Source organism: Mugil cephalus, chromosome 2 (genome assembly GCF_022458985.1).
Source record: "Mugil cephalus isolate CIBA_MC_2020 chromosome 2, CIBA_Mcephalus_1.1, whole genome shotgun sequence".
In the NCBI taxonomy this organism is placed as follows: Eukaryota; Metazoa; Chordata; class Actinopteri; order Mugiliformes; family Mugilidae; genus Mugil; species Mugil cephalus.
The window spans coordinates 1,384,847-1,403,247 of record NC_061771.1 but is presented as its reverse complement, the minus strand read 5'-3'; the positions used below and the strand labels follow the sequence as shown (position 1 = coordinate 1,403,247).

General features: G+C 41.6%; 1 protein-coding gene across 12 annotated transcripts in view; it reads left to right on the top strand.

Moving 5' to 3' along the window:
- LOC125003821 (nuclear factor 1 X-type-like) overlaps nucleotides 1-18,401 on the top strand; it is a 101,703-nt gene that overhangs the window by 63,508 nt on the left and 19,794 nt on the right. For 9 of the 12 annotated variants that reach the window (XM_047578033.1, XM_047578031.1, XM_047578028.1 and 6 more), the window contains 5 exons: nucleotides 16,292-16,354; nucleotides 16,545-16,619; nucleotides 17,293-17,416; nucleotides 17,815-17,850; nucleotides 18,188-18,315. In XM_047578033.1, the coding sequence (XP_047433989.1) occupies nucleotides 16,292-16,354; nucleotides 16,545-16,619; nucleotides 17,293-17,416; nucleotides 17,815-17,850; nucleotides 18,188-18,315 (426 nt within the window). The remainder of the gene's footprint in view (nucleotides 1-16,291; nucleotides 16,355-16,544; nucleotides 16,620-17,292; nucleotides 17,417-17,814; nucleotides 17,851-18,187; nucleotides 18,316-18,401) is intronic. The other 3 variants (XM_047578030.1, XM_047578026.1, XM_047578035.1) reach the window with 1 other exon arrangement.

Below are 18,401 nucleotides of genomic sequence, written 5' to 3'. Positions count from 1 at the left end.
AACTGGTTTCTACTCAAACCTCACTCTCTTTCTGCTGTATCTAAAATAGTTGATAGAAAATATGAAATGAAAAACTTAAAAGCTTAAATTCAGTAGTTAAAACTGTGCATTTTAATGTAGAAATAATTGGCTTTGTGTGCCACTGGACACACACTAAAGAAGAAGAAGAAGAAGAAGAAAATCTTGCATTAAAGACTAAGCTTTGATTGACAAAAGAAAATGGGAGAAAAACAACTACAAAAGAATACATATATTAACTTAGTCTTGAAAGGGGTTGATCATGGTCATGACAGATGAATTCAAAATATTAAAAAAATCTGTTGGTTCTGCAACCGTCTCCTCTTTACTCACTGTGAAGGTCTGTGACTATAAATCGCCAGGAGAGCTGCACTGCCAAAGATAACACTAATGCACTTGTAAGCTCAACCAGTCACTTAGCTTGGATATTTACAGTTTTCTAGAGAAAGCCTTGCCTGGAGGAGACACTTCAAAAACAAAAAGAGCTGAATGGAAAAGAGTAATGATGTGTTTGTTAGAGATAGCATGAGTAGCCCTAGCCTTTGAGGTGAAGCAGTATGTTCTCTCTATGATGGAGTTGCGTGGTTTTCTTTAGCTCGTACTCACTCAGACAGGTTGACTTATTAGTTGTTTTTCTTTAAGACAACAGCCCTGTAAGTAAGTAGTTACACATACCTGCAAGCTTTTTTAGTACAACCACAGTCTTATACTGCTGGTTGATCGATTGCCCTGCTTTAAAGATAAGGCTAGCAATATTGTATATTCACATGATCTCATGTCAGTAACAAGGTGAAGTATACATTTGAGAGTTAATGGAATGTTTTTCATGGTCTCAACTAAAACCAATGTAAGTCTAAGTTTTACATCATTATGTTCATTTAGTGCCTGAAAAAAGGACAAATTTAAGAAATATGCTTCCAGGCGTCATGAAACTACTTTAATTTTCATTTTAATTGTTGGATAAAGAATGTGTTTAAAAGCCTTAATTCCCAACTTAACTGCTGGTAAAAGTTTTACACTAGCCCACACTGCTTACAGCAAAACCTCAACACTGCAACCTGGAATAAGGGCTGAACTTCTGGCATTTATCTTTTCCACATAATTTCTTAAGAATGTCAAGGTCTCTGGTCATCTTGCACATCCCCACAGCCCACTCTCTGTATGTCTCTCTCTCCCCTGGTCTGTCCTCAACCAACCCTGAAGAGGTTTATGTGCGGGTTTGTTGGTTTTGGGAGCTGCTTTACTCAACATCAATCCAGGCTGGACAAGTGAAATGCCTTAAAATGTCTAAAATCCCCCCAAAGCTGATAGTACAGGGATAGTACAGGCTTACGTGTTCCAGTGTGATCTAGATGCAGTCGGATTTAGAGTGGTAGAGAAAGTGTTTCCAGTGTAGAATTAATAGGAAATGAACAGAGTCATATGTTCAATGTGTATAACGAAACTTGTATCACGCTTAAGTAGAGTCATGTGACTGAGTTTGGAAGCCAAAGACAAAAGGGACATGAGATTAGAGGGTGGCGCTAGAGTATCAAGAAATGAAAAGCATATTTTCCTTGTTTTATTGCATCACACCGACACTCTATTCTGTCTCTCTCTTGTTCCATCCATCTATCGTCATGCTCTAACTCCGCCGCATGTTTATTTTCTTCCCTTCCAACTTCCCTCCATCGCCCATCGATCTATCCTTTCTCTCCTCTCTCTGTCAATTATCTCATGTAAACTTTGCTTTCCCTCATTGTTTTTCCAGTGAAAGTGCCTCTGCTTTTGATTAAGCCCAGCGCTCTGCTTTAATAGCATAACTCCCCCCACCTCTCCAACACACACACAGTACCAACATCATACATCATATCTCTGCTTTGCTAAGCAGTAGAATGGTTTGCTTTTGCTACCAGATACTGATCACCTTCTATGTTTCTTTCTAAAGTGAAGCCAGTTTAGATATATCAGATTTGTGCCTGTCCTTTTTTGTTTGTGCCTGCTGGCCATATATTAGAGAATACTATGTTACTAATGCGGGGGTGTACATCTACATACAAACGTACACAGGGACACACACAGGTGTGGTTTGGGAAGTGGACGGCAGTCACACCTGTCTGCCAGCTGTTTGTTGTCCCTTGGGGAGTTTCAGCCGTCTGACTGACAGGTGAGGAGGCCCAAGGCTGAGAGGCACATCACAGCTGTCCTAGCCCAGATGCTGAGGAGGGACAAAAATCCTCTGTGTGTGTGTTACTGTGCGTGTCTTGTGGTTGCCTCATTACCTCGTACCCCCACTTTTTTTGAGTTTTGAATAAGTAAGGGTTGCTGGGGTGAGCTTCAATAAGGATTATGAACAAATTAAATTGACAGACGAAAACATGGCCTTCATTTCTGCTTCCTTCCTTTGTTTTGTTCTTGCCCTCATTTCACTTCTCATTTTATCCCTTTGTCTTATTCAGTCAGAATTTACTCTGTAATTTCGTCCGTCCCCAGTATGTCATCCTTTTCCCCCGTTTTATTTCTTCATCCACTTTTTCCTTCCCTCCCTCCTTCCTCTCATTCCTGTTCTCCTTCCTTCCCTTGTTGCCTCTCTTTCTCCACTTCCCTCCATCTCCCCTTTTCCACATAAAGCTGTTTTTCATAGAAGCCCATGCAGCCTGGAATAGCATTCCCTCGGGCACTGCAGGGTGAAACACTAGACTTTTCTGAGCCCAAGCCAAACAGATGCTGGCTCTTGGAGTCCCACCAGAAACAAGCCTTCATGCTTCTCTCTTTTTTTCTGTTTCTCTCTCTCTAACACTCTCACTATCTTGTTTCTTCTTCCCTCTCACTTTCATGGTTTTTGTCTCATCTCATCCCTTTCTGTCCTTGGTTCCCTGTCTTTCTTCCTGGTCTCTCACTCTACTGACATTTTCTCACTCTAGCTTCTCTGTTTGACTCTGTTCCCTACTCTATGACAAGGGCAATATCTTAGTTTCCTTATTGTTTTGCAGTGTCGTCCAAGCAGCATGGTGTCTAGGCTGAAATGTCTATTCAACCTCCGCTTTGTCAAACTTCCTCCATTAAAATCCGTTGTTAGGTGACTGTCGCTTTGTGTCTTCACATTTGAGTAAAGACCTTGTGCCAAGAAAGTAGTGGAAAATTGGGGTTTTCTTGATCTTTCTCTTATTTTTTCTCTCTGTCTGTATTATCCACCCTGAAGTCTACTCCTACATTTTTATTCTTGTCTTCTTGCTGTCTGCTTAGAATTCTCAACCCACCTCATCCCCACGTTTTTTGGCACAACTTGCTAGCCTGCCCCCCTCTTTCACTCTCCTTGTATAGCTCCTTCCTCTACTTATTTTTCTCTGCCTCCCTTGCTAGCTCAGTCTTTAAATTTACTTGAACCCAGGGACCCCGACTGTTACATAAATGGGTTAAACACAGACACACGTGCTCACATACTGTATGTACACACTCATGCCTGCACATACAAACCCTCTTTTCATCACATATGCACACACGCACACAGTGCTATAGGGCCAAACTTGGCTTTGCAGCTTTTGGCAAGCATTCAACTCTCTCCTAGTCTCTTCTATTGCCTACTAGCTGATGCAGTGTTTACATGAGCTGCCAGTCACAACCAAATCAAAAGCCTTTTCCTCTGAGCTAAGAACAGTTGGGGGTCGAGGAGCTATGCTGTGAGTTGCTATGTTAATACTGATTTGACTATAGCTATTTTGGTGGCTGAATGTAGACGTTTGTGCTGCTGCTCACCATCAACTTTTGTAAGGCTCTATCATTTTAGATAGGACCTTTGGTGGAGTGGAGCTGTATTACTCTTTTTACTCTTGAAATAGTTTGGACTAATGGCAGGTACTTGTTTTTTGCGTATTAGAAGTAATGAGTTGAAGGATTCAGATTCCTTGTTGATTTGATTAGTGATTATTGGTTTGTTTTACCTCTTGGTCATTACACATCTGCTAAAACAGCCATTAATGCTCAGAATGAACCCTGTGAACTCTAGGGTACATACGCTTTTTATAAGGTTATGTAACCTGTTATGGTGGCTGCACTAGGCATTACTTCACTGGTTAGATTACAGGGGATCAGATTTGCTCACACACGACTTCTGCTCCACATACTCATTGCTTCCCATTTTATAGTGAGACATATTGCAGTCCATATGTGTGTTAAAGGGATTTGAAAAAAAGAGAATATTAAACAGTGTTACTGATGTTTTATGCCTGTTGTCTTGTGTCTGAACCCTGAAACAAACATCAGGGGCCACAGAACAGAATTAGTTCAGTGAACTCTGATGCGAACTCTGAGTCTGCAAACTGCCATAGCAACAGGTATGAATACCAGAGCCTCCACTTTAATCCAGTATTGATTTAAACAATGTGTGTGAGAGAAAAGTGAATGACATGATTAACATTGCCCTTTGTAGTGGACTGATTCATGACTTGATTACTGCTAAAAACTGACTGACTGTATATGCATTAAATATTCAGATATAACCAAACAGGGCGGCACAGCGGCTCGTGGTTAGCACTGGTGCCTGTGTCCAGTACTTTCTGGATGGAGTTTGCATGTTCTCCCTGTGTCTGCATGGGTTTTTTTACATGTCTCCAAAGACATGTTTGTTAGGCTGATTGGTGACTCTAAATTTACCCTAGGTGTGCGAATGTTGTATGTCTCTGTGTTAGCCAAGAAAACTCATTGACAGTTTTTTTTTATTGTCTTTTGAGGAAATGAAACATGTCAGACTGCTCTGCCTGGTTTGCTAAGAGGAGAAACTTTCGTTATCGTGTTGTGTTGAAGAACCTGCCAGGTTTCATTGACGTAGTATTTTAACATCATACTGTGAGTACTGTAAGTGATCTCACAATTGTAACTGCAAACTCACACCTTAGTGTTAACACGCTCTTAGTTTTCACCTAAAAAGCAGTATTAATAGGGATTAACTATGCAGCAGAGTCAAATACTGTGGTCCAGTTGTGGACAATCAGATATTCTGTACATGTGTGTAGCTTAGCTGGGGCAGAGTACAGGGATGATGTGTGGGGTGATTGTGGTAAGGAGGTGAATTAGATTCCGAATTAGAATTAGTGACGAGACCTTAAGCGGGATGGGCTTATAGGCTAAGCGTTAGGTGGTGGTGGGGGATGTGATCCTTATGTAAACACTCACGCACGCATACACACAGCTCGATCAATCAATACGTGAATGCCAGACTAGTTTAAGTGGAGAGATACAGGGGAAGTTTGACAAAAAGAGAAAGAGAAATGGCTGACGAAAGCTAACCAACAAGGGCAGAGACACACACACGTGCATATGTTTTGTCAGTGTGTGGTGTTTAAGTGACTTGTGCTCTGTGGGTACACACATGCTCTGTCTCTGATCCAAACTCTAAAAAGACTGTAGGCCTCTGTTGTCTGGCAGAAGCCTTGAAGTCGCCTGCTGTCCTTTGCCCAGACTGAGTGCTCTTTTTTGGATACGGAAGATTGCATAAGGTCATGAAAAGAAACTGAGCGTCTCTACATATGCATTGTCCAGTCCAAATTAAAAAACAAACAAAAATGTTTGATCCTTTTTAACCTGTTGCATACTTAATTGATCATACTCACTTTTTTCCTTCATACCCTGTACATACACCCCAAGTGGCAGTGATGCAGTTCCCTAGTGAGTGTCTATACTTGCAGACAGATGGCAGTCTGCACTACTGTACATCTACACCCTGATGGGTTTATCTGCTTGTCTGTGTTGATGCCCTCACTTGTTTGTTCGGACTCCAAGCTGTTCGAAACTGTGCTAGATGCAAGGGTTAGCACTACTGCCATTTGTTGGTTTCGCTTGTTGACATTGTTTGCACACTGTTCTTTTTTTAAAAAAATTTAATACCAAGAAATAGCCCATGATATCCAGATGAGAGTTTTAGCAATTCATTTCAGAAACCCCCAGCCAGCTGTGCAATCATGAGCATCACAGCTACGTTTTCATTTATGTTTTCTCGTTTTGTCTCTCACTGTGCCTGTCAGTTGCTCCAGATCAGATCAGATCAGATCAGATCAGATCAGATCAGATCAGATCAGATCCAAAGACACACCCACATATACAAGCCCTCAAGGGGTACCCACTGGTGATACTGATTACTGGGTTGACTTCAGGCTGGCCTCCGCGCCTGGCTCCAGCTCTCTCACATGACCTCACACTTTGCCCCTCATGCCTCTCGCATCTGTTCTGACTGGGCCGCACAATTGACAAAGAGTGCCTCGAGTATGTGTGTGCCTGTGTGTGTGCTTATGCGAACGCTACTAAGTGACAAACAGTTCCCTTTTGAGCACATGTGTATCTGTTGTACATTGTGTTCTTGTGCGGTTGAAGTTAATGGCAGTTCAAACCCTGAGACACGGCACTCAGGCTTACATTCTGCCTCCTCTGCCATCTTCCCGCAAACTCAGCAAGTCTCCTCTCCTCTTACCTCTTTTCCTAAGCATGCATGCATATTGACATGCCACAAAAGGAGTGAACATCAACCCATGTCAACCTTGTCAAACTTTGCTTTCATTGGTTCATACGTTCTGACAAGGCTGTGATTGGCCAGTGTGTATTCACGCCCTTGTGTACACACGCAGACACACACCCACGCACGCGCACACACACACACACACACACACACACACACACACACACACACACACACACACACACACACACACACACACAAGCACATTCATACACACTGTTTGCTTTACATGCCCTGTGTTGAGCTGTCTGGCTGGCATGAACCCCAACTACAGTGCCAAAGGGTCAAAGGTGACCACTGCTTGGCAGCACAAGCTCCACGTCCTTCCGCTGTTCAGTGGGTATGTGTGTCTGTGTGTTGTCAACGTGACAGCATGACCTCTTTGATCAAGTTTTTCTCCCCTGGAGTTTTCCTTCATGTATATATACAGTAGAATATACACATCCCTTATATGCTGCACTGTTTTGACTCTCCTGTATTTGGCAGCAGCTCGTATCTTCCTCTCCTGCTACCATCCCTACTCCTTTTGATTTTCTTTTGATTCTCTTTGATTCTCTTGGATCTCTCTTGATTATATTTCCCACCAACACGCCTATTGTGTCAGACATAGTGCTGCACTGTGTGTGTACAATCATGCAGGGAACAGTGACCATAATCTACTGTGTGTAATATAACTGTTAAACTCAATCAACTCATAAGTTTTAATGTTTACACTTTTACACAGTTGCATTTTTAATAAATATTATTTTTTGCAGCAGACAATTGTTTTGATTATTACTTTTATGTGTTCCCATAAGGACAATCACAGTTTTTAAATGTACTGAAATGGATGAATTTTCACTTCACTTTGATCACTCCATTTCTCAGGAGCAAAGAACTTAAGGGGCCTCTGTAATTGGGTCTCCTTTTCAGTGCCACGCATTCACACAGCTGACATATTGACGTATTGTTATGTTCATAAAGTGGCACATTTGCTCTGAATTTTCATTGAAGTGTTCCTCGGGAGAAAAAGACTTGGCTCCAGGAAGAATGTTTGTTATCACTGTTATCTCAGTGGTGCTTTTCGAGGAGTTGGCAACCTTACTCAGTATCACTGTGTGGCTGTGTGTGCATGTGTGTGTGTTGAGGATGTTTTCTCGCTCTTATCAATGCGTCCTTGACTGTGCAAGTGCACCAGTCTTATATCAGTGTAATTCACTTTCTTTTATGCATCCTGTAAATAAATGCAAAGACTCTGAAAGATAACAGTGTGAAAAAGTGTAACAGTTTAAGAAGCCAGTAAAGGACAACAGAACAACACTTAGATGCAGTAGTAAACAGCCAACGATGTGGGCAGAAATAAGGTGCTGATGTGGTCTTAGTTGTTGGATGGATTTGAATGATCCATTAGAACCAGATAGATTAATAATAATGAATAATGAAAGTCTATTATGAAGTATGACAAAGAAAGAGGAAGGAATAACGAGAATGACAGTTCCAGGGGTAGAACATGGGAGAGGCTTACCTTAAAGCACCCCTCTGCTGGCCAGACAGGAAGTGTGTGTAACAGCCTCAGCACAAAGACCCACAGTGTGTATCTAGGCCAGCAGGAAAAGGGACCGGGGGAGGAGAAATCCAAGTCTCAACACAGGCCTTCCCTCACTGCTCAGCTCTGTACCCAGTTTGGTACTGTATGTTTTCTGCAAAGGTTCTTGCTTTCCTTCTGCAGAACTGCACTCAACTGTGTTGTGTTGTCCTGGATTATTCCATTCCATGTGTTTAAAGCACTGTCTTTTATCATTTTCCTGATCTGTTCTCAACTGCTGTCTTGTAATCCTAACGAGTTCACAGTTAGCAGATGCTGTAAATGTGAGAGAATGAATGCATGAATGGAAACATAAAAGAGTGCACTACTCTACAGCTTTGTTGTGACTTAGTCTAAGTTTTCGTTGGTTCTTTTATCTCTGATCATTGTTTTATTGCTTTTTACTACTACCTCATGTATGAAATCTGCTACATAGCTGTCTTAATTTATAAACTGGTGTTCAAGTCTCTTGCAAATCAACATTCCCTCCGCTCACATAGCCTTGCGTCTGTTGTGCCATTTCTTGTAGGTGTCTCCCTCTCTGTCTGTTTGTCAAACGGCTCTCTGCTACTGATGTTGCAGTGTAAGGCATTTTGATTTGAAACACTTTCTTTGAACATGATAGTGTGCATGCTATGTAAGGGTCTTGCTATCTAAGGGCAAAATGCAGAAGGGATAAGCTCCTACTCACATCTCAGTGATATTCACGGCTCCATATTTCACTTTGATTTTATTCACATCACATCTCTCTCCCTTTTCATCTCTTTGTCTCCTGTTCTCTCCATTCCTGGCCTGCTTCTCTCTACAGTCTAGAGAGTGAAGTCTGAGCTAGCTGAGACGCCTGGCCCAAGGCCTTGTTGCTTTATTTGCATTTCACCATGGTTCGCATGTGCCAGGAAAATGCCACCTGGTGGTGATAAGCCGCCACTGCAGCCTTAAGCTGTGCATCTATCTGATATTTGTATCTTGTGAAAGTCATGTAGGTAACAGCAAGAGTAAGTAAGTACCGCCTCCTTCCTTCTCCCTCCCCCTTGTTCCCCTTCTCTTTCCCTTTCCGGCCTTTGTGCAGCTGTATTTATATGGGCTGTATCAGAGCTTTCCAAAGACACCGGTCCTTAACACACTTGGGCCCCCGCCCCGGTTGACTCCTTTAAGCTGAGTAGAGATGGAGGTTGACAGGGTAATAATGCTGGTGTCAACACCACTTACAAGACAGTTATATCAGTATCAGCTCAGCAGGGGGACGTTCACACTCTGTTAGGCTGGGTCGTGAACCGTGCTGGGGGCTCCCAGCCTCAGCCGCACATACACTCACACATGCAGTAGACTCAAGCTAGCTGCTAATGAAGCAGCTTAGATGTAAATGAATGCAAAATATACATACTGATATATTCTATACACACATGCAAACATAGGCTGAAGACCTTCTGTGCTTGATACACACAGTACATTTGTAAGTGTGTGCGTTTGGGGCTCTGTGTCTTCATGTGTCCTGAGCCCTAGCTATTCTTCAGGACTTCAAGTGACTGTCCAAAAGAAGGTTGTGTCTAAAGCACAGAATCCCATTAATGACTCTCCATATTAGTTATGAATCAGAGTAATGTTGGAGGCTTCTGTGACCACATTTCATAGCATGAGTGATAATATACTTTAAGTACCCCATTTGGTTACTGCCTCACAAACACTATTATTGTCTCTATTATGAAAAGATTACATAAAATACTCTTGTCTTGTTTGAACGAATTAATGGAGTACAAAATTGCTTCCTTTGGATTTTGAAGTTCTTAAAGGCTCTTTGACTACACATTCAGAACCGAAATTGGAATTGGAATGGACAGCAGCAGAATTACACAAATATAGATGACTTTTCATTTACCCTTCACCGACTACTTACTTAGTGTCAGATAATACCATAATGAAATTTAAAAATGATATTGTCCCTGGACCACTCATGTAAAATTCTACTTGACATTAATTTAAATCAATATTTGAATATTAGCTGGAAGCTTTTTTAAGCATTCAAACTGCTGTCAATTTTAGAAAATCTTCCACATTCAAGAGTCAAACCTCGTCAATACTGGAATTCACTTCGCTATTTTGTACCTTAATCTTTACTGAGGTTTTATTTCTCGCTTGGTTTGAATTTGTTTACAAGGTTAATGCAATGCATTGTTTCACATTATCTGTTTCTTTGAAGAAACAAGCCATGGCATGCCTATGAATGCTAAGTCTGTGACTCATTTTTAGTACAATGCAGTAAAACAGCAGAAGAGAGCAATATGGCTGAAAATGTTCTGAGCCCTGATAAAACAGTAAAGTACAACCTGACACAAGAGTTGGAGCTGAGAATTAATAATTTTCATCAAGATTAACTTTAAATCTCAAAATGCTGCTGCCATAGGGACAGAGGGCTGGTGGTAGAAGAACCAGGGCTTTGATGGAAAGTTATTTTACACCCTTCAACACAACACCTTACATTTTCCTTTCATATGCAGAATTTAACCATTCATTTGAATGGTCATCAGACATTTGAAAATTACAAAAACAAATCAGCCATTTGCAGTAAAAGCTCTAAATTAAGTATAAGTGGTATTCATGCGTTTTGTCAAATTCATTTTTGTCAGCCACTGGGTAGGCTAATTTAATAAAATCTGTCTTGTTTTGGGGATACTGTCTGTGAGCCTACTAATTAGCTTAACTTAAATTGTAGCCTAGGAACACCCTGGTGATTTTATAAAGCCAGCATCATTGGAAAAACTGTGTTAGGAAACAGTCAGGGATACATTTTTAGGAGGCCTATACAATCCAGTGACAGAGAGGCAATACAGAGTACTGCAGTACAGTAATCTGCAATGATGGAGCAAAGAGATGATGGTGGGGTGAGGATAAGATGGTGAATAGAGAGAGGGTGGGAGGACTAAATAGAATAAATAAGGAGGGGGGTATGTATGGGCATCCAGCCAGCCAGATATCCCCCCAAACCTCCACCCCTAACTTCCCTTCCTATCCCCCATATTCCCAACCTTGTAATCCCTCCTCTCCCTCCTCTCTGCTCCTCCCTCTGTTCTTCCCCCTCCTTCCTCCTTCCTCCCCTCCATCTCTCTTTCTGTTTCTTTCCATTCCTGCCGTCGTCTCTCAGCATCCCTCTCTCCTGGGTCTTCTTGCTGTGGTGCGGTACTGTTGGCAGAGCGTGGGCGCAGGCGGTACACAGACGGGAGCACAGATGGGCAGCAAGCTGCGCAGGGCGGCCAGGCACACCTGCTCCACACACACACACACACACACACACACACACACACACACACACACACAGCCCTACTCTGCCACCTCGCCACACAGCCTGCCTGGCACAGTGGCACGGCGTACACACAGACACACATGTATACATGCATAGATAGATACATTATTTGTACATCCATACGTGCATACACAAATTTTGTACATGCACATATTTGTACGTACACAGTGTATACCATACAAACAGTGAGCACACATAATACTTACTATAGAACTGACGTTTTCATTCTCTTATGACTAAATATTTAATTTGTTTCTTTAAAGAAAATCCAAATCTTGCTTCTAACAAAATAAATATTTGAAAGGTCACTTTCACACTTCTGGCTCACCACATGGGGATCTGGTTAACACTTTAGGACAAAAGCGTTGCCACGCACACACATGCACACAATCACTAAAAACCCGTGATAGACCTCTTAATGCTGCAACAGAAATATAACCTCATATGACACAGACTTGAATTATTAAAAAATAAAACTGAGATATATTTATATATTAATAAGAGAAAAAAATAATAAAATAATGTCCAATAAAAGAGCTGACTGAACATCTGTGTGGGATAGCCGGGGGGATTAGGAGGGTTTGGAACATTTTAAGCGCATTAAGGATTAAAAAAAGGTCAGAATGTTTAGCAACATACCGATAAACCTCTTAAGCGAAACCCAATTGGGAGGCTGTACCGCGTTATCCTGTGTTTTGGGGAGGAGAGGAAGGGAGAGGGGGAGGAGGAGATAGGGGACTGGGGGGTGGTGGTGGAGTTGACATTTGTTCCAACAAGGAGGGAATCTCAACACATACTTGTAGTTACACACATTCATGCTCACACATGCAGACACACACTGGTTTAATGTGGCTACAGCGTGTATCAGGTCACATGCTGGTTTGTATGTTGATGTTGGGAGTGTGTGTTGATGTAGTGCACAAACTCAAAAATGGTGTACCACTATGTAGTACAGTTGTTTGACATTGACTTTTATTTTGTCTTCATCCCATGTTTGCATCATAAGTGCATACATCAAGTGTACACCAAGAATTTTTTAATTTAGACTCATACTGAGTATCTCCTTACCTGACACATCGCAATAGACCTGTTGCTGGACCACTCTTATCTTCAGTACCCATGACATTTGCGGTACAGGTTAGTTAATAATTTGATTTTACTGGGTACTGAAGGGATTGATTTACATGACATCTCTATTTAAAAGAAAATTCATTTAAAATTCTAGGTTAAAGCATGGGTAGTACAGACTTGAAACAGTGTTGGAGGTGCTTGTGCATGCAGGACACATGGAACTGTTCCTGAGGAAAACCACAGAAATGTGTGTTGGATGGCGAGGGTTAATGAACGCACTGAGATGTCAAGCCATAATGGCTAGGGTTATGTTGATGGTGGTGGGGTCTTGAGATTTGGAGCCTGTAGGGAAATTTTGCAACTACTGACATAAATTTACATTACAGTTAAAAAGCATAAACACCACAAAAATATATTTATACCTAACAACTTCTAAAGAAACATTTTTAGTAATAAATGTATTGAACATTTTAATGCCAATATTAGCAAAGGTTTTGTCCACCAAACCCTACAAATGCTATGTGACAAGAATTGAATGCTTTAGCTGGTCTGAATAAGGTTTCTGTCTGACAAGGTTATGATTTGTAGTTAATTAAGTAATATCCCCCTGGGATCAATAAAGTAATTCTGATTCTGATAATTGTTATAGTTAGTTGTGGTGGAAAGAGGAATCCAATGCTCTGTTCATTACTGTAGCACACCCTTCACCTCAACAGCACACACAATATACATGCACTAAGAGTCAGTTCAGTGAAGTGTGACTGGGGCTTCTAAAGTGTGTCAAACCATTTGAGATATGAGGTGTATTACAAATCCTTTTGCAGAGGAAGAAGGTGTGGTTGCAGTGATATTAACTTTTATTTGCCACAAATAACACAAATGGTAATCTAACCATAAGCATAGCTTGCCCATGCTTCGTGTGTACATCATCAGGTGATGATGGATTTGTTAATTTACAGGTTTGAGGTAAGAGATGGGGGTTTCTGGCAGTGAGGCAGAGGGGCATCTGAGGCAGAGGGGCATCTGAGACAGAGGGGCATCTGAGGCAGGGGGCTGCAGGACTATGATTGGAGTTGCTTAAGGGAGGGCTTTAGGGGGCTGCTGTATGAAGATAAGGGGCTGGATGTGTGGTTAGGAGGCTGGTGGGGGTGGTTATGGAGGGGTTAGAGGGGGTTGTGGCTGCTGTTGTAGGCTGCAGCTTGCAGGGCCTTGATAACCAGGAATCAAGACTCTGTCTCACCTCCCGCTCACCCTGTCCTTCTCAATTATCTCTACAGCTATATGGGATGCACTGATGAGCTCAATACTGGCACCTATTTAACCATGAGTTATGTACTGATGTGTTGTAAGCACAGTGGTACTGGGTTACGGAGTATTAGCTCAAAATACTAAAGCCACAACTATTGAAAACTCCAGAAAAACATTTCAAGGGTAAATTCTGAAGGCAGAAAGCACATATGAACAGAATAAGGACAGTTTTGAGAAGATAAATAAGAAGTTATCTGCTTCAAGTTTGCTAAAGGTTGATGTGGTTTTATCAAATCAAGACCGTTGGGTGATGTTGAGGGCAGTTAACAGTTTTCCCGTTGTTGCACATATTCGCTTGACAATGGCTTATCTGCCATGAGCTTTAGCTTTCATACATCTCTGCAACAGCAGAACATGTTGGGGATCATGACAGGCCAACAATAGGCAATGTAAGAAAAACTAAGGTGCAAGGTTTCCAAGTGTTGGTTGTTTTCAAAACTTGATATGGCCACACTGGAAAAAAGATCTCAGTACTCATTAAGATATACAGTATATGATTTCAAACCATGAGATACTATTTTAAAGAGGGGTCCTCAAATGAAGGATAGCAGTGGTGTCCATGGTGTTTGTCTGTATGAATATATAGATATGGATTTTTGTTTGTTATGTGCAGAATTATAGTATTTGTTAAGTTATCACAAACAGATGAAGCAAGTCTTCAGCAATTGTTAAGCAATCAACTGTTAAACATAAATACAAACTTACTAAATACACAATACTACTGTCAGGAGACACGTGTAACTGTATCAACTAAATGTTACATAACATAGATAAGAGAGAATATAGAATAATAAAACCATACATTAGGAGATATCTCACAAGCGTAGTGTACCTACAATATGGATGCAGTCTATCTAACCAATGCCTTAGGCTACAGTGTAAAAAAAAATATTTACAGTAATGAAATACTACGCTACGATAAAAAGGCCAGTGAAGTGAAGTTGTTTTCTCAACAGCTTTCATTGGCCATCATATATGTTTACTCTGAGTATGTACCTCAGTGGTTTTCCACGTATCAGTGCGTGTGTGTGTGTGTTTGAATGTGTCTGGGTGGGTGCATGCGTGGCGGGGGCGCAGTCTCGTATGTTTGGAGTGAGTGCCGTCAGTTAGCTGGAATGTGGCACTACCGCCAATGCTAAGATGGCTGCCAAACTCTAAGATGGCTGCCAGGATTACACCCAGTCAGTGAGAGACACAGAAGAGCAAGAGATTCTGCATGAGAAGAGAGGGGGAAAAGAAGCTCTCTTTCATTTCTCTGCTCTTTCTTTCTTTCATTCTCACTCTTGTCTGTCTCACCCCTCTCTCAGTGGATAAGCAGTGCTTCGTAGGCAACGAGACAGGTCTGTTATTGTTTCTGCTCAGTAATCTGTGGCTTAGTGTGGCTGCAAGGCAAGTGCTGCTGGCAGGAGTCTGTGCTCTGTTATCACCTACAGCCTGCAGATAAACACCTCCTTTAGCTAGCTTGCTTGCTAGCTGCAGCCTAGTAAGGCCTAAATGGAAGGCCAATAGCATTAGTGCCTCACACCAGTCCAGGAAATGCATCTCAGTCTCATTTACCAACTCATGAAATGTGAGGAACTGCATATAATTTCAACTAATATATATGCACATACACATGACACTTATTCTGACAGCCTTGTCAAGAATGCACACTCTGCACACTGCCATGGTGGAAAACCTCTTCCTGCAACCTCCCTTTTCAGCCTGTTGGTCTTTCAAGTTTAATCGTACCCTTGTGTTACAAAGACTTGGCATACTTGTGTCGGCCCATGTGACCATATGAGTGAAGCTCTTGTGCTTTTGTAGTACACCAGCTATAACAGGTGTGCGGTTGTACAAATGTATGTGTGTTTTTCTCTGCAAATGTACAATTCTGCCTCAACTCATCCGGACAACCTGATTGTCTTGGTCATCCTTTTGACTCAGTGTGTGTGTGTGTGTGTGTGTGTGTGTGTGTGTGTGTGTGTGTGTGTGTGTGTGTGTGTGTGTGTGTGTGTGTGTAATAATTTGTGTCCAGGCATTACAACCTGTGTTTAATTAAGAAACATAAATTAGAGAAAGAAACAGATTGAGAGAGAGTGCACACGTATGTGTGGGTGTGTGTTCATGTATATGTGTGTGCGTAAGGTGTTCTGTTTACACAGACTAAATCCCTACAAGCAAGAAAGTATTAAATAGGATTAGAGTGAGGGATATGATTGCGTGGTTAGATACTAAATGGCAAAGCAGCACACTGTAAATGATTGCACCTTAAGTCTGGAGGTACAAGGAAACAGGAGAGAACATTCTTAGATACAAAACTGTCACACAAAAATGTGTGAATTCACACACATACATTCACACGATGTATACCATACTCTAGCACATACTGCTTATTCCCTCTCACACCTTAAATATTACAGTCTTAGCATCGCGGATACTTAGATGATTCATTGAGACATCGTACACTGACCAGTATTTTTTGTAGTATTAGTTTCTCAAGCTAACCAGATCCTAATCATTTGTCTCTCTCTACTCCCTCCTCTCTGTCTCTGCTTCCATTTAGAATCTGGACAATCAGACAGCTCTAGCCAACAGGGGGACACAGACATCAAACCACCACCCAACGGTAGGTACAGATCCACTGTCAAATAGGCAGACTAGAACTTATTTCATTATGCTTATCAGTCTGAACACATTCATTCAGTCCACAAACAGATTTGCACATGGTCTCCTCCTTTCTCTTGCTAATTGGTAGTGTCTGATTTTTAGGCTTTTGTGTACATGTGAAGTCTTGACCAACTAATTAATCTGTACAGGGCACCTGAGTTTCCAGGACTGTTTTGTCACCTCAGGGGTGTGGAATGTGGCGGAGCTGGTCAGAGTGTCACAGAGTAAGTAGAAAAACAAAAAGGCAATGCAAAGAGACCCCGGACATGAACAATTATATTGCTTGACATTAAGTGTTAAATACCGCAATGTTTTATTTGCCCAAAAGCCACACTTATTTGTCTGAAAATGGCACATGTAAAAGAACATTAATTGGGTGAAATGGAAAATTCAACCTTACAAATTATTATTTTTTCACTGAAGTAATACCAGATACTGAACCCCCAGTTGCTCCCAGTGCAACTGGCACTGGTGTGTGAATGTGTGTGTGCTTGTGTGAGCGAATGGGTGGATGTGTCTCTGACTGTAAAAGCACTTTGAGTACTAGTGCTATATAAAAGACCATTTACCAAATACTGTTGTCAGCTACATGGAGAAGTTTTATTTGAAAATCTTGTTTAAAACAAGTGAGCCCTAAACTACTTTGTTAAACTAGCCTTGTCACTGTGGTTTTTCATTTTCATTCATTGATTGTGTTTTTTTTTTTTTTGCCAATTTTACCTGGTACTACACAAAGTGCTTGAGTTTAGAACACCGTCAGAAACATAGCCTCTTAATTGGACCACTGCGTGAGGCATCCCACTTGTGGCAACACATGGTTTATTTTTCCCAAGCATTCAAACTACAAAGACCTGAATGATACAGTATAAGATGTTGCTAATCTTCTATCACCATCAGCTCCTGTAGCCACAGCATCAGGTCCTAACTTCTCACTGGCTGACCTGGACAGTAGTCCCAGCTACTACAACATTAACCAGGTGGCTCTTGGGCGGCGCTCCCTCACCTCCCCTCCTTCCACCAGGTAAAGTCTCCCAAAAATGTTTTGTGTGTACAGAGGTGTATGGTGCACAGGAAACACCTTGGTGGGGGGGTGGGGGCTGTTGGGGGTATTGCTTATATATATATTGCTTGTTATAATAGTGATGATTTTATGCTTATATATATTGCTTGTTATAATAGTAATGATTTCGCTGTCAAGTAAAAATATGCAATTGAGGTTTCTGAAAATGAGTGGTATTTAGGACTACAAATCCGTCCCCAGTCTTGGAACCTCTCTCTCTATATATATGTGTGTGTGTGTCTATCTGTGTTAGCTGCTCTCCTCTTTATAAATGTGTGATGGCTCTTTCTACTTTTTCCTCTTTTATGTCTCTCTTAACTTTCTCTCCTTCTTACTTCTGTCATTTGCTGTCACTTTAGGTCTGAGGTGGAGTTGTACGCACACCTTCCACGGAGGTAGTTATAAACATCTAAACGATACGAATTAATGACACGTGCACAGAAACAAACATACACACACACACACACATAGAGAGAGTCTAAATGTGTGGCTGTCTCTGCTGTCTTTCTGTTTCCTCCTTTTTCCATTCATTGTTTTGACATTTCTTGTGATTTGTCTGTTCTCCTCCAAGACTCCAAAACCTGAAGTTTATATGATTGCTTATTATTTTTTTAGCTCTGATAGGTGTTGTATCATTTTCTGCATTTCTCTGCTAAATCTTCCCGTGCTCTTTCCCTTTCTTTCTACCTCTCACCTCTAATGCATCTACCAAATATGCTTTCATGCCCTCAGCTCCACCAAGAGGAAGTCCTTAGATGACAGTGAGCTGGAGAGCCCCACCGATGATGTTTTCTACCCTGGACGTTCACCTGCTGCCAGTTCTTCCCAGTCCAGTGCGTGGCCTAATGACATGGATGCAGGTACCCTCCTATCTCACCCCACCATTGCTAAGCAATTACTGTGAAACTTTAGAACCCCCTTACCTGACCCCCACCGCTGACCATCT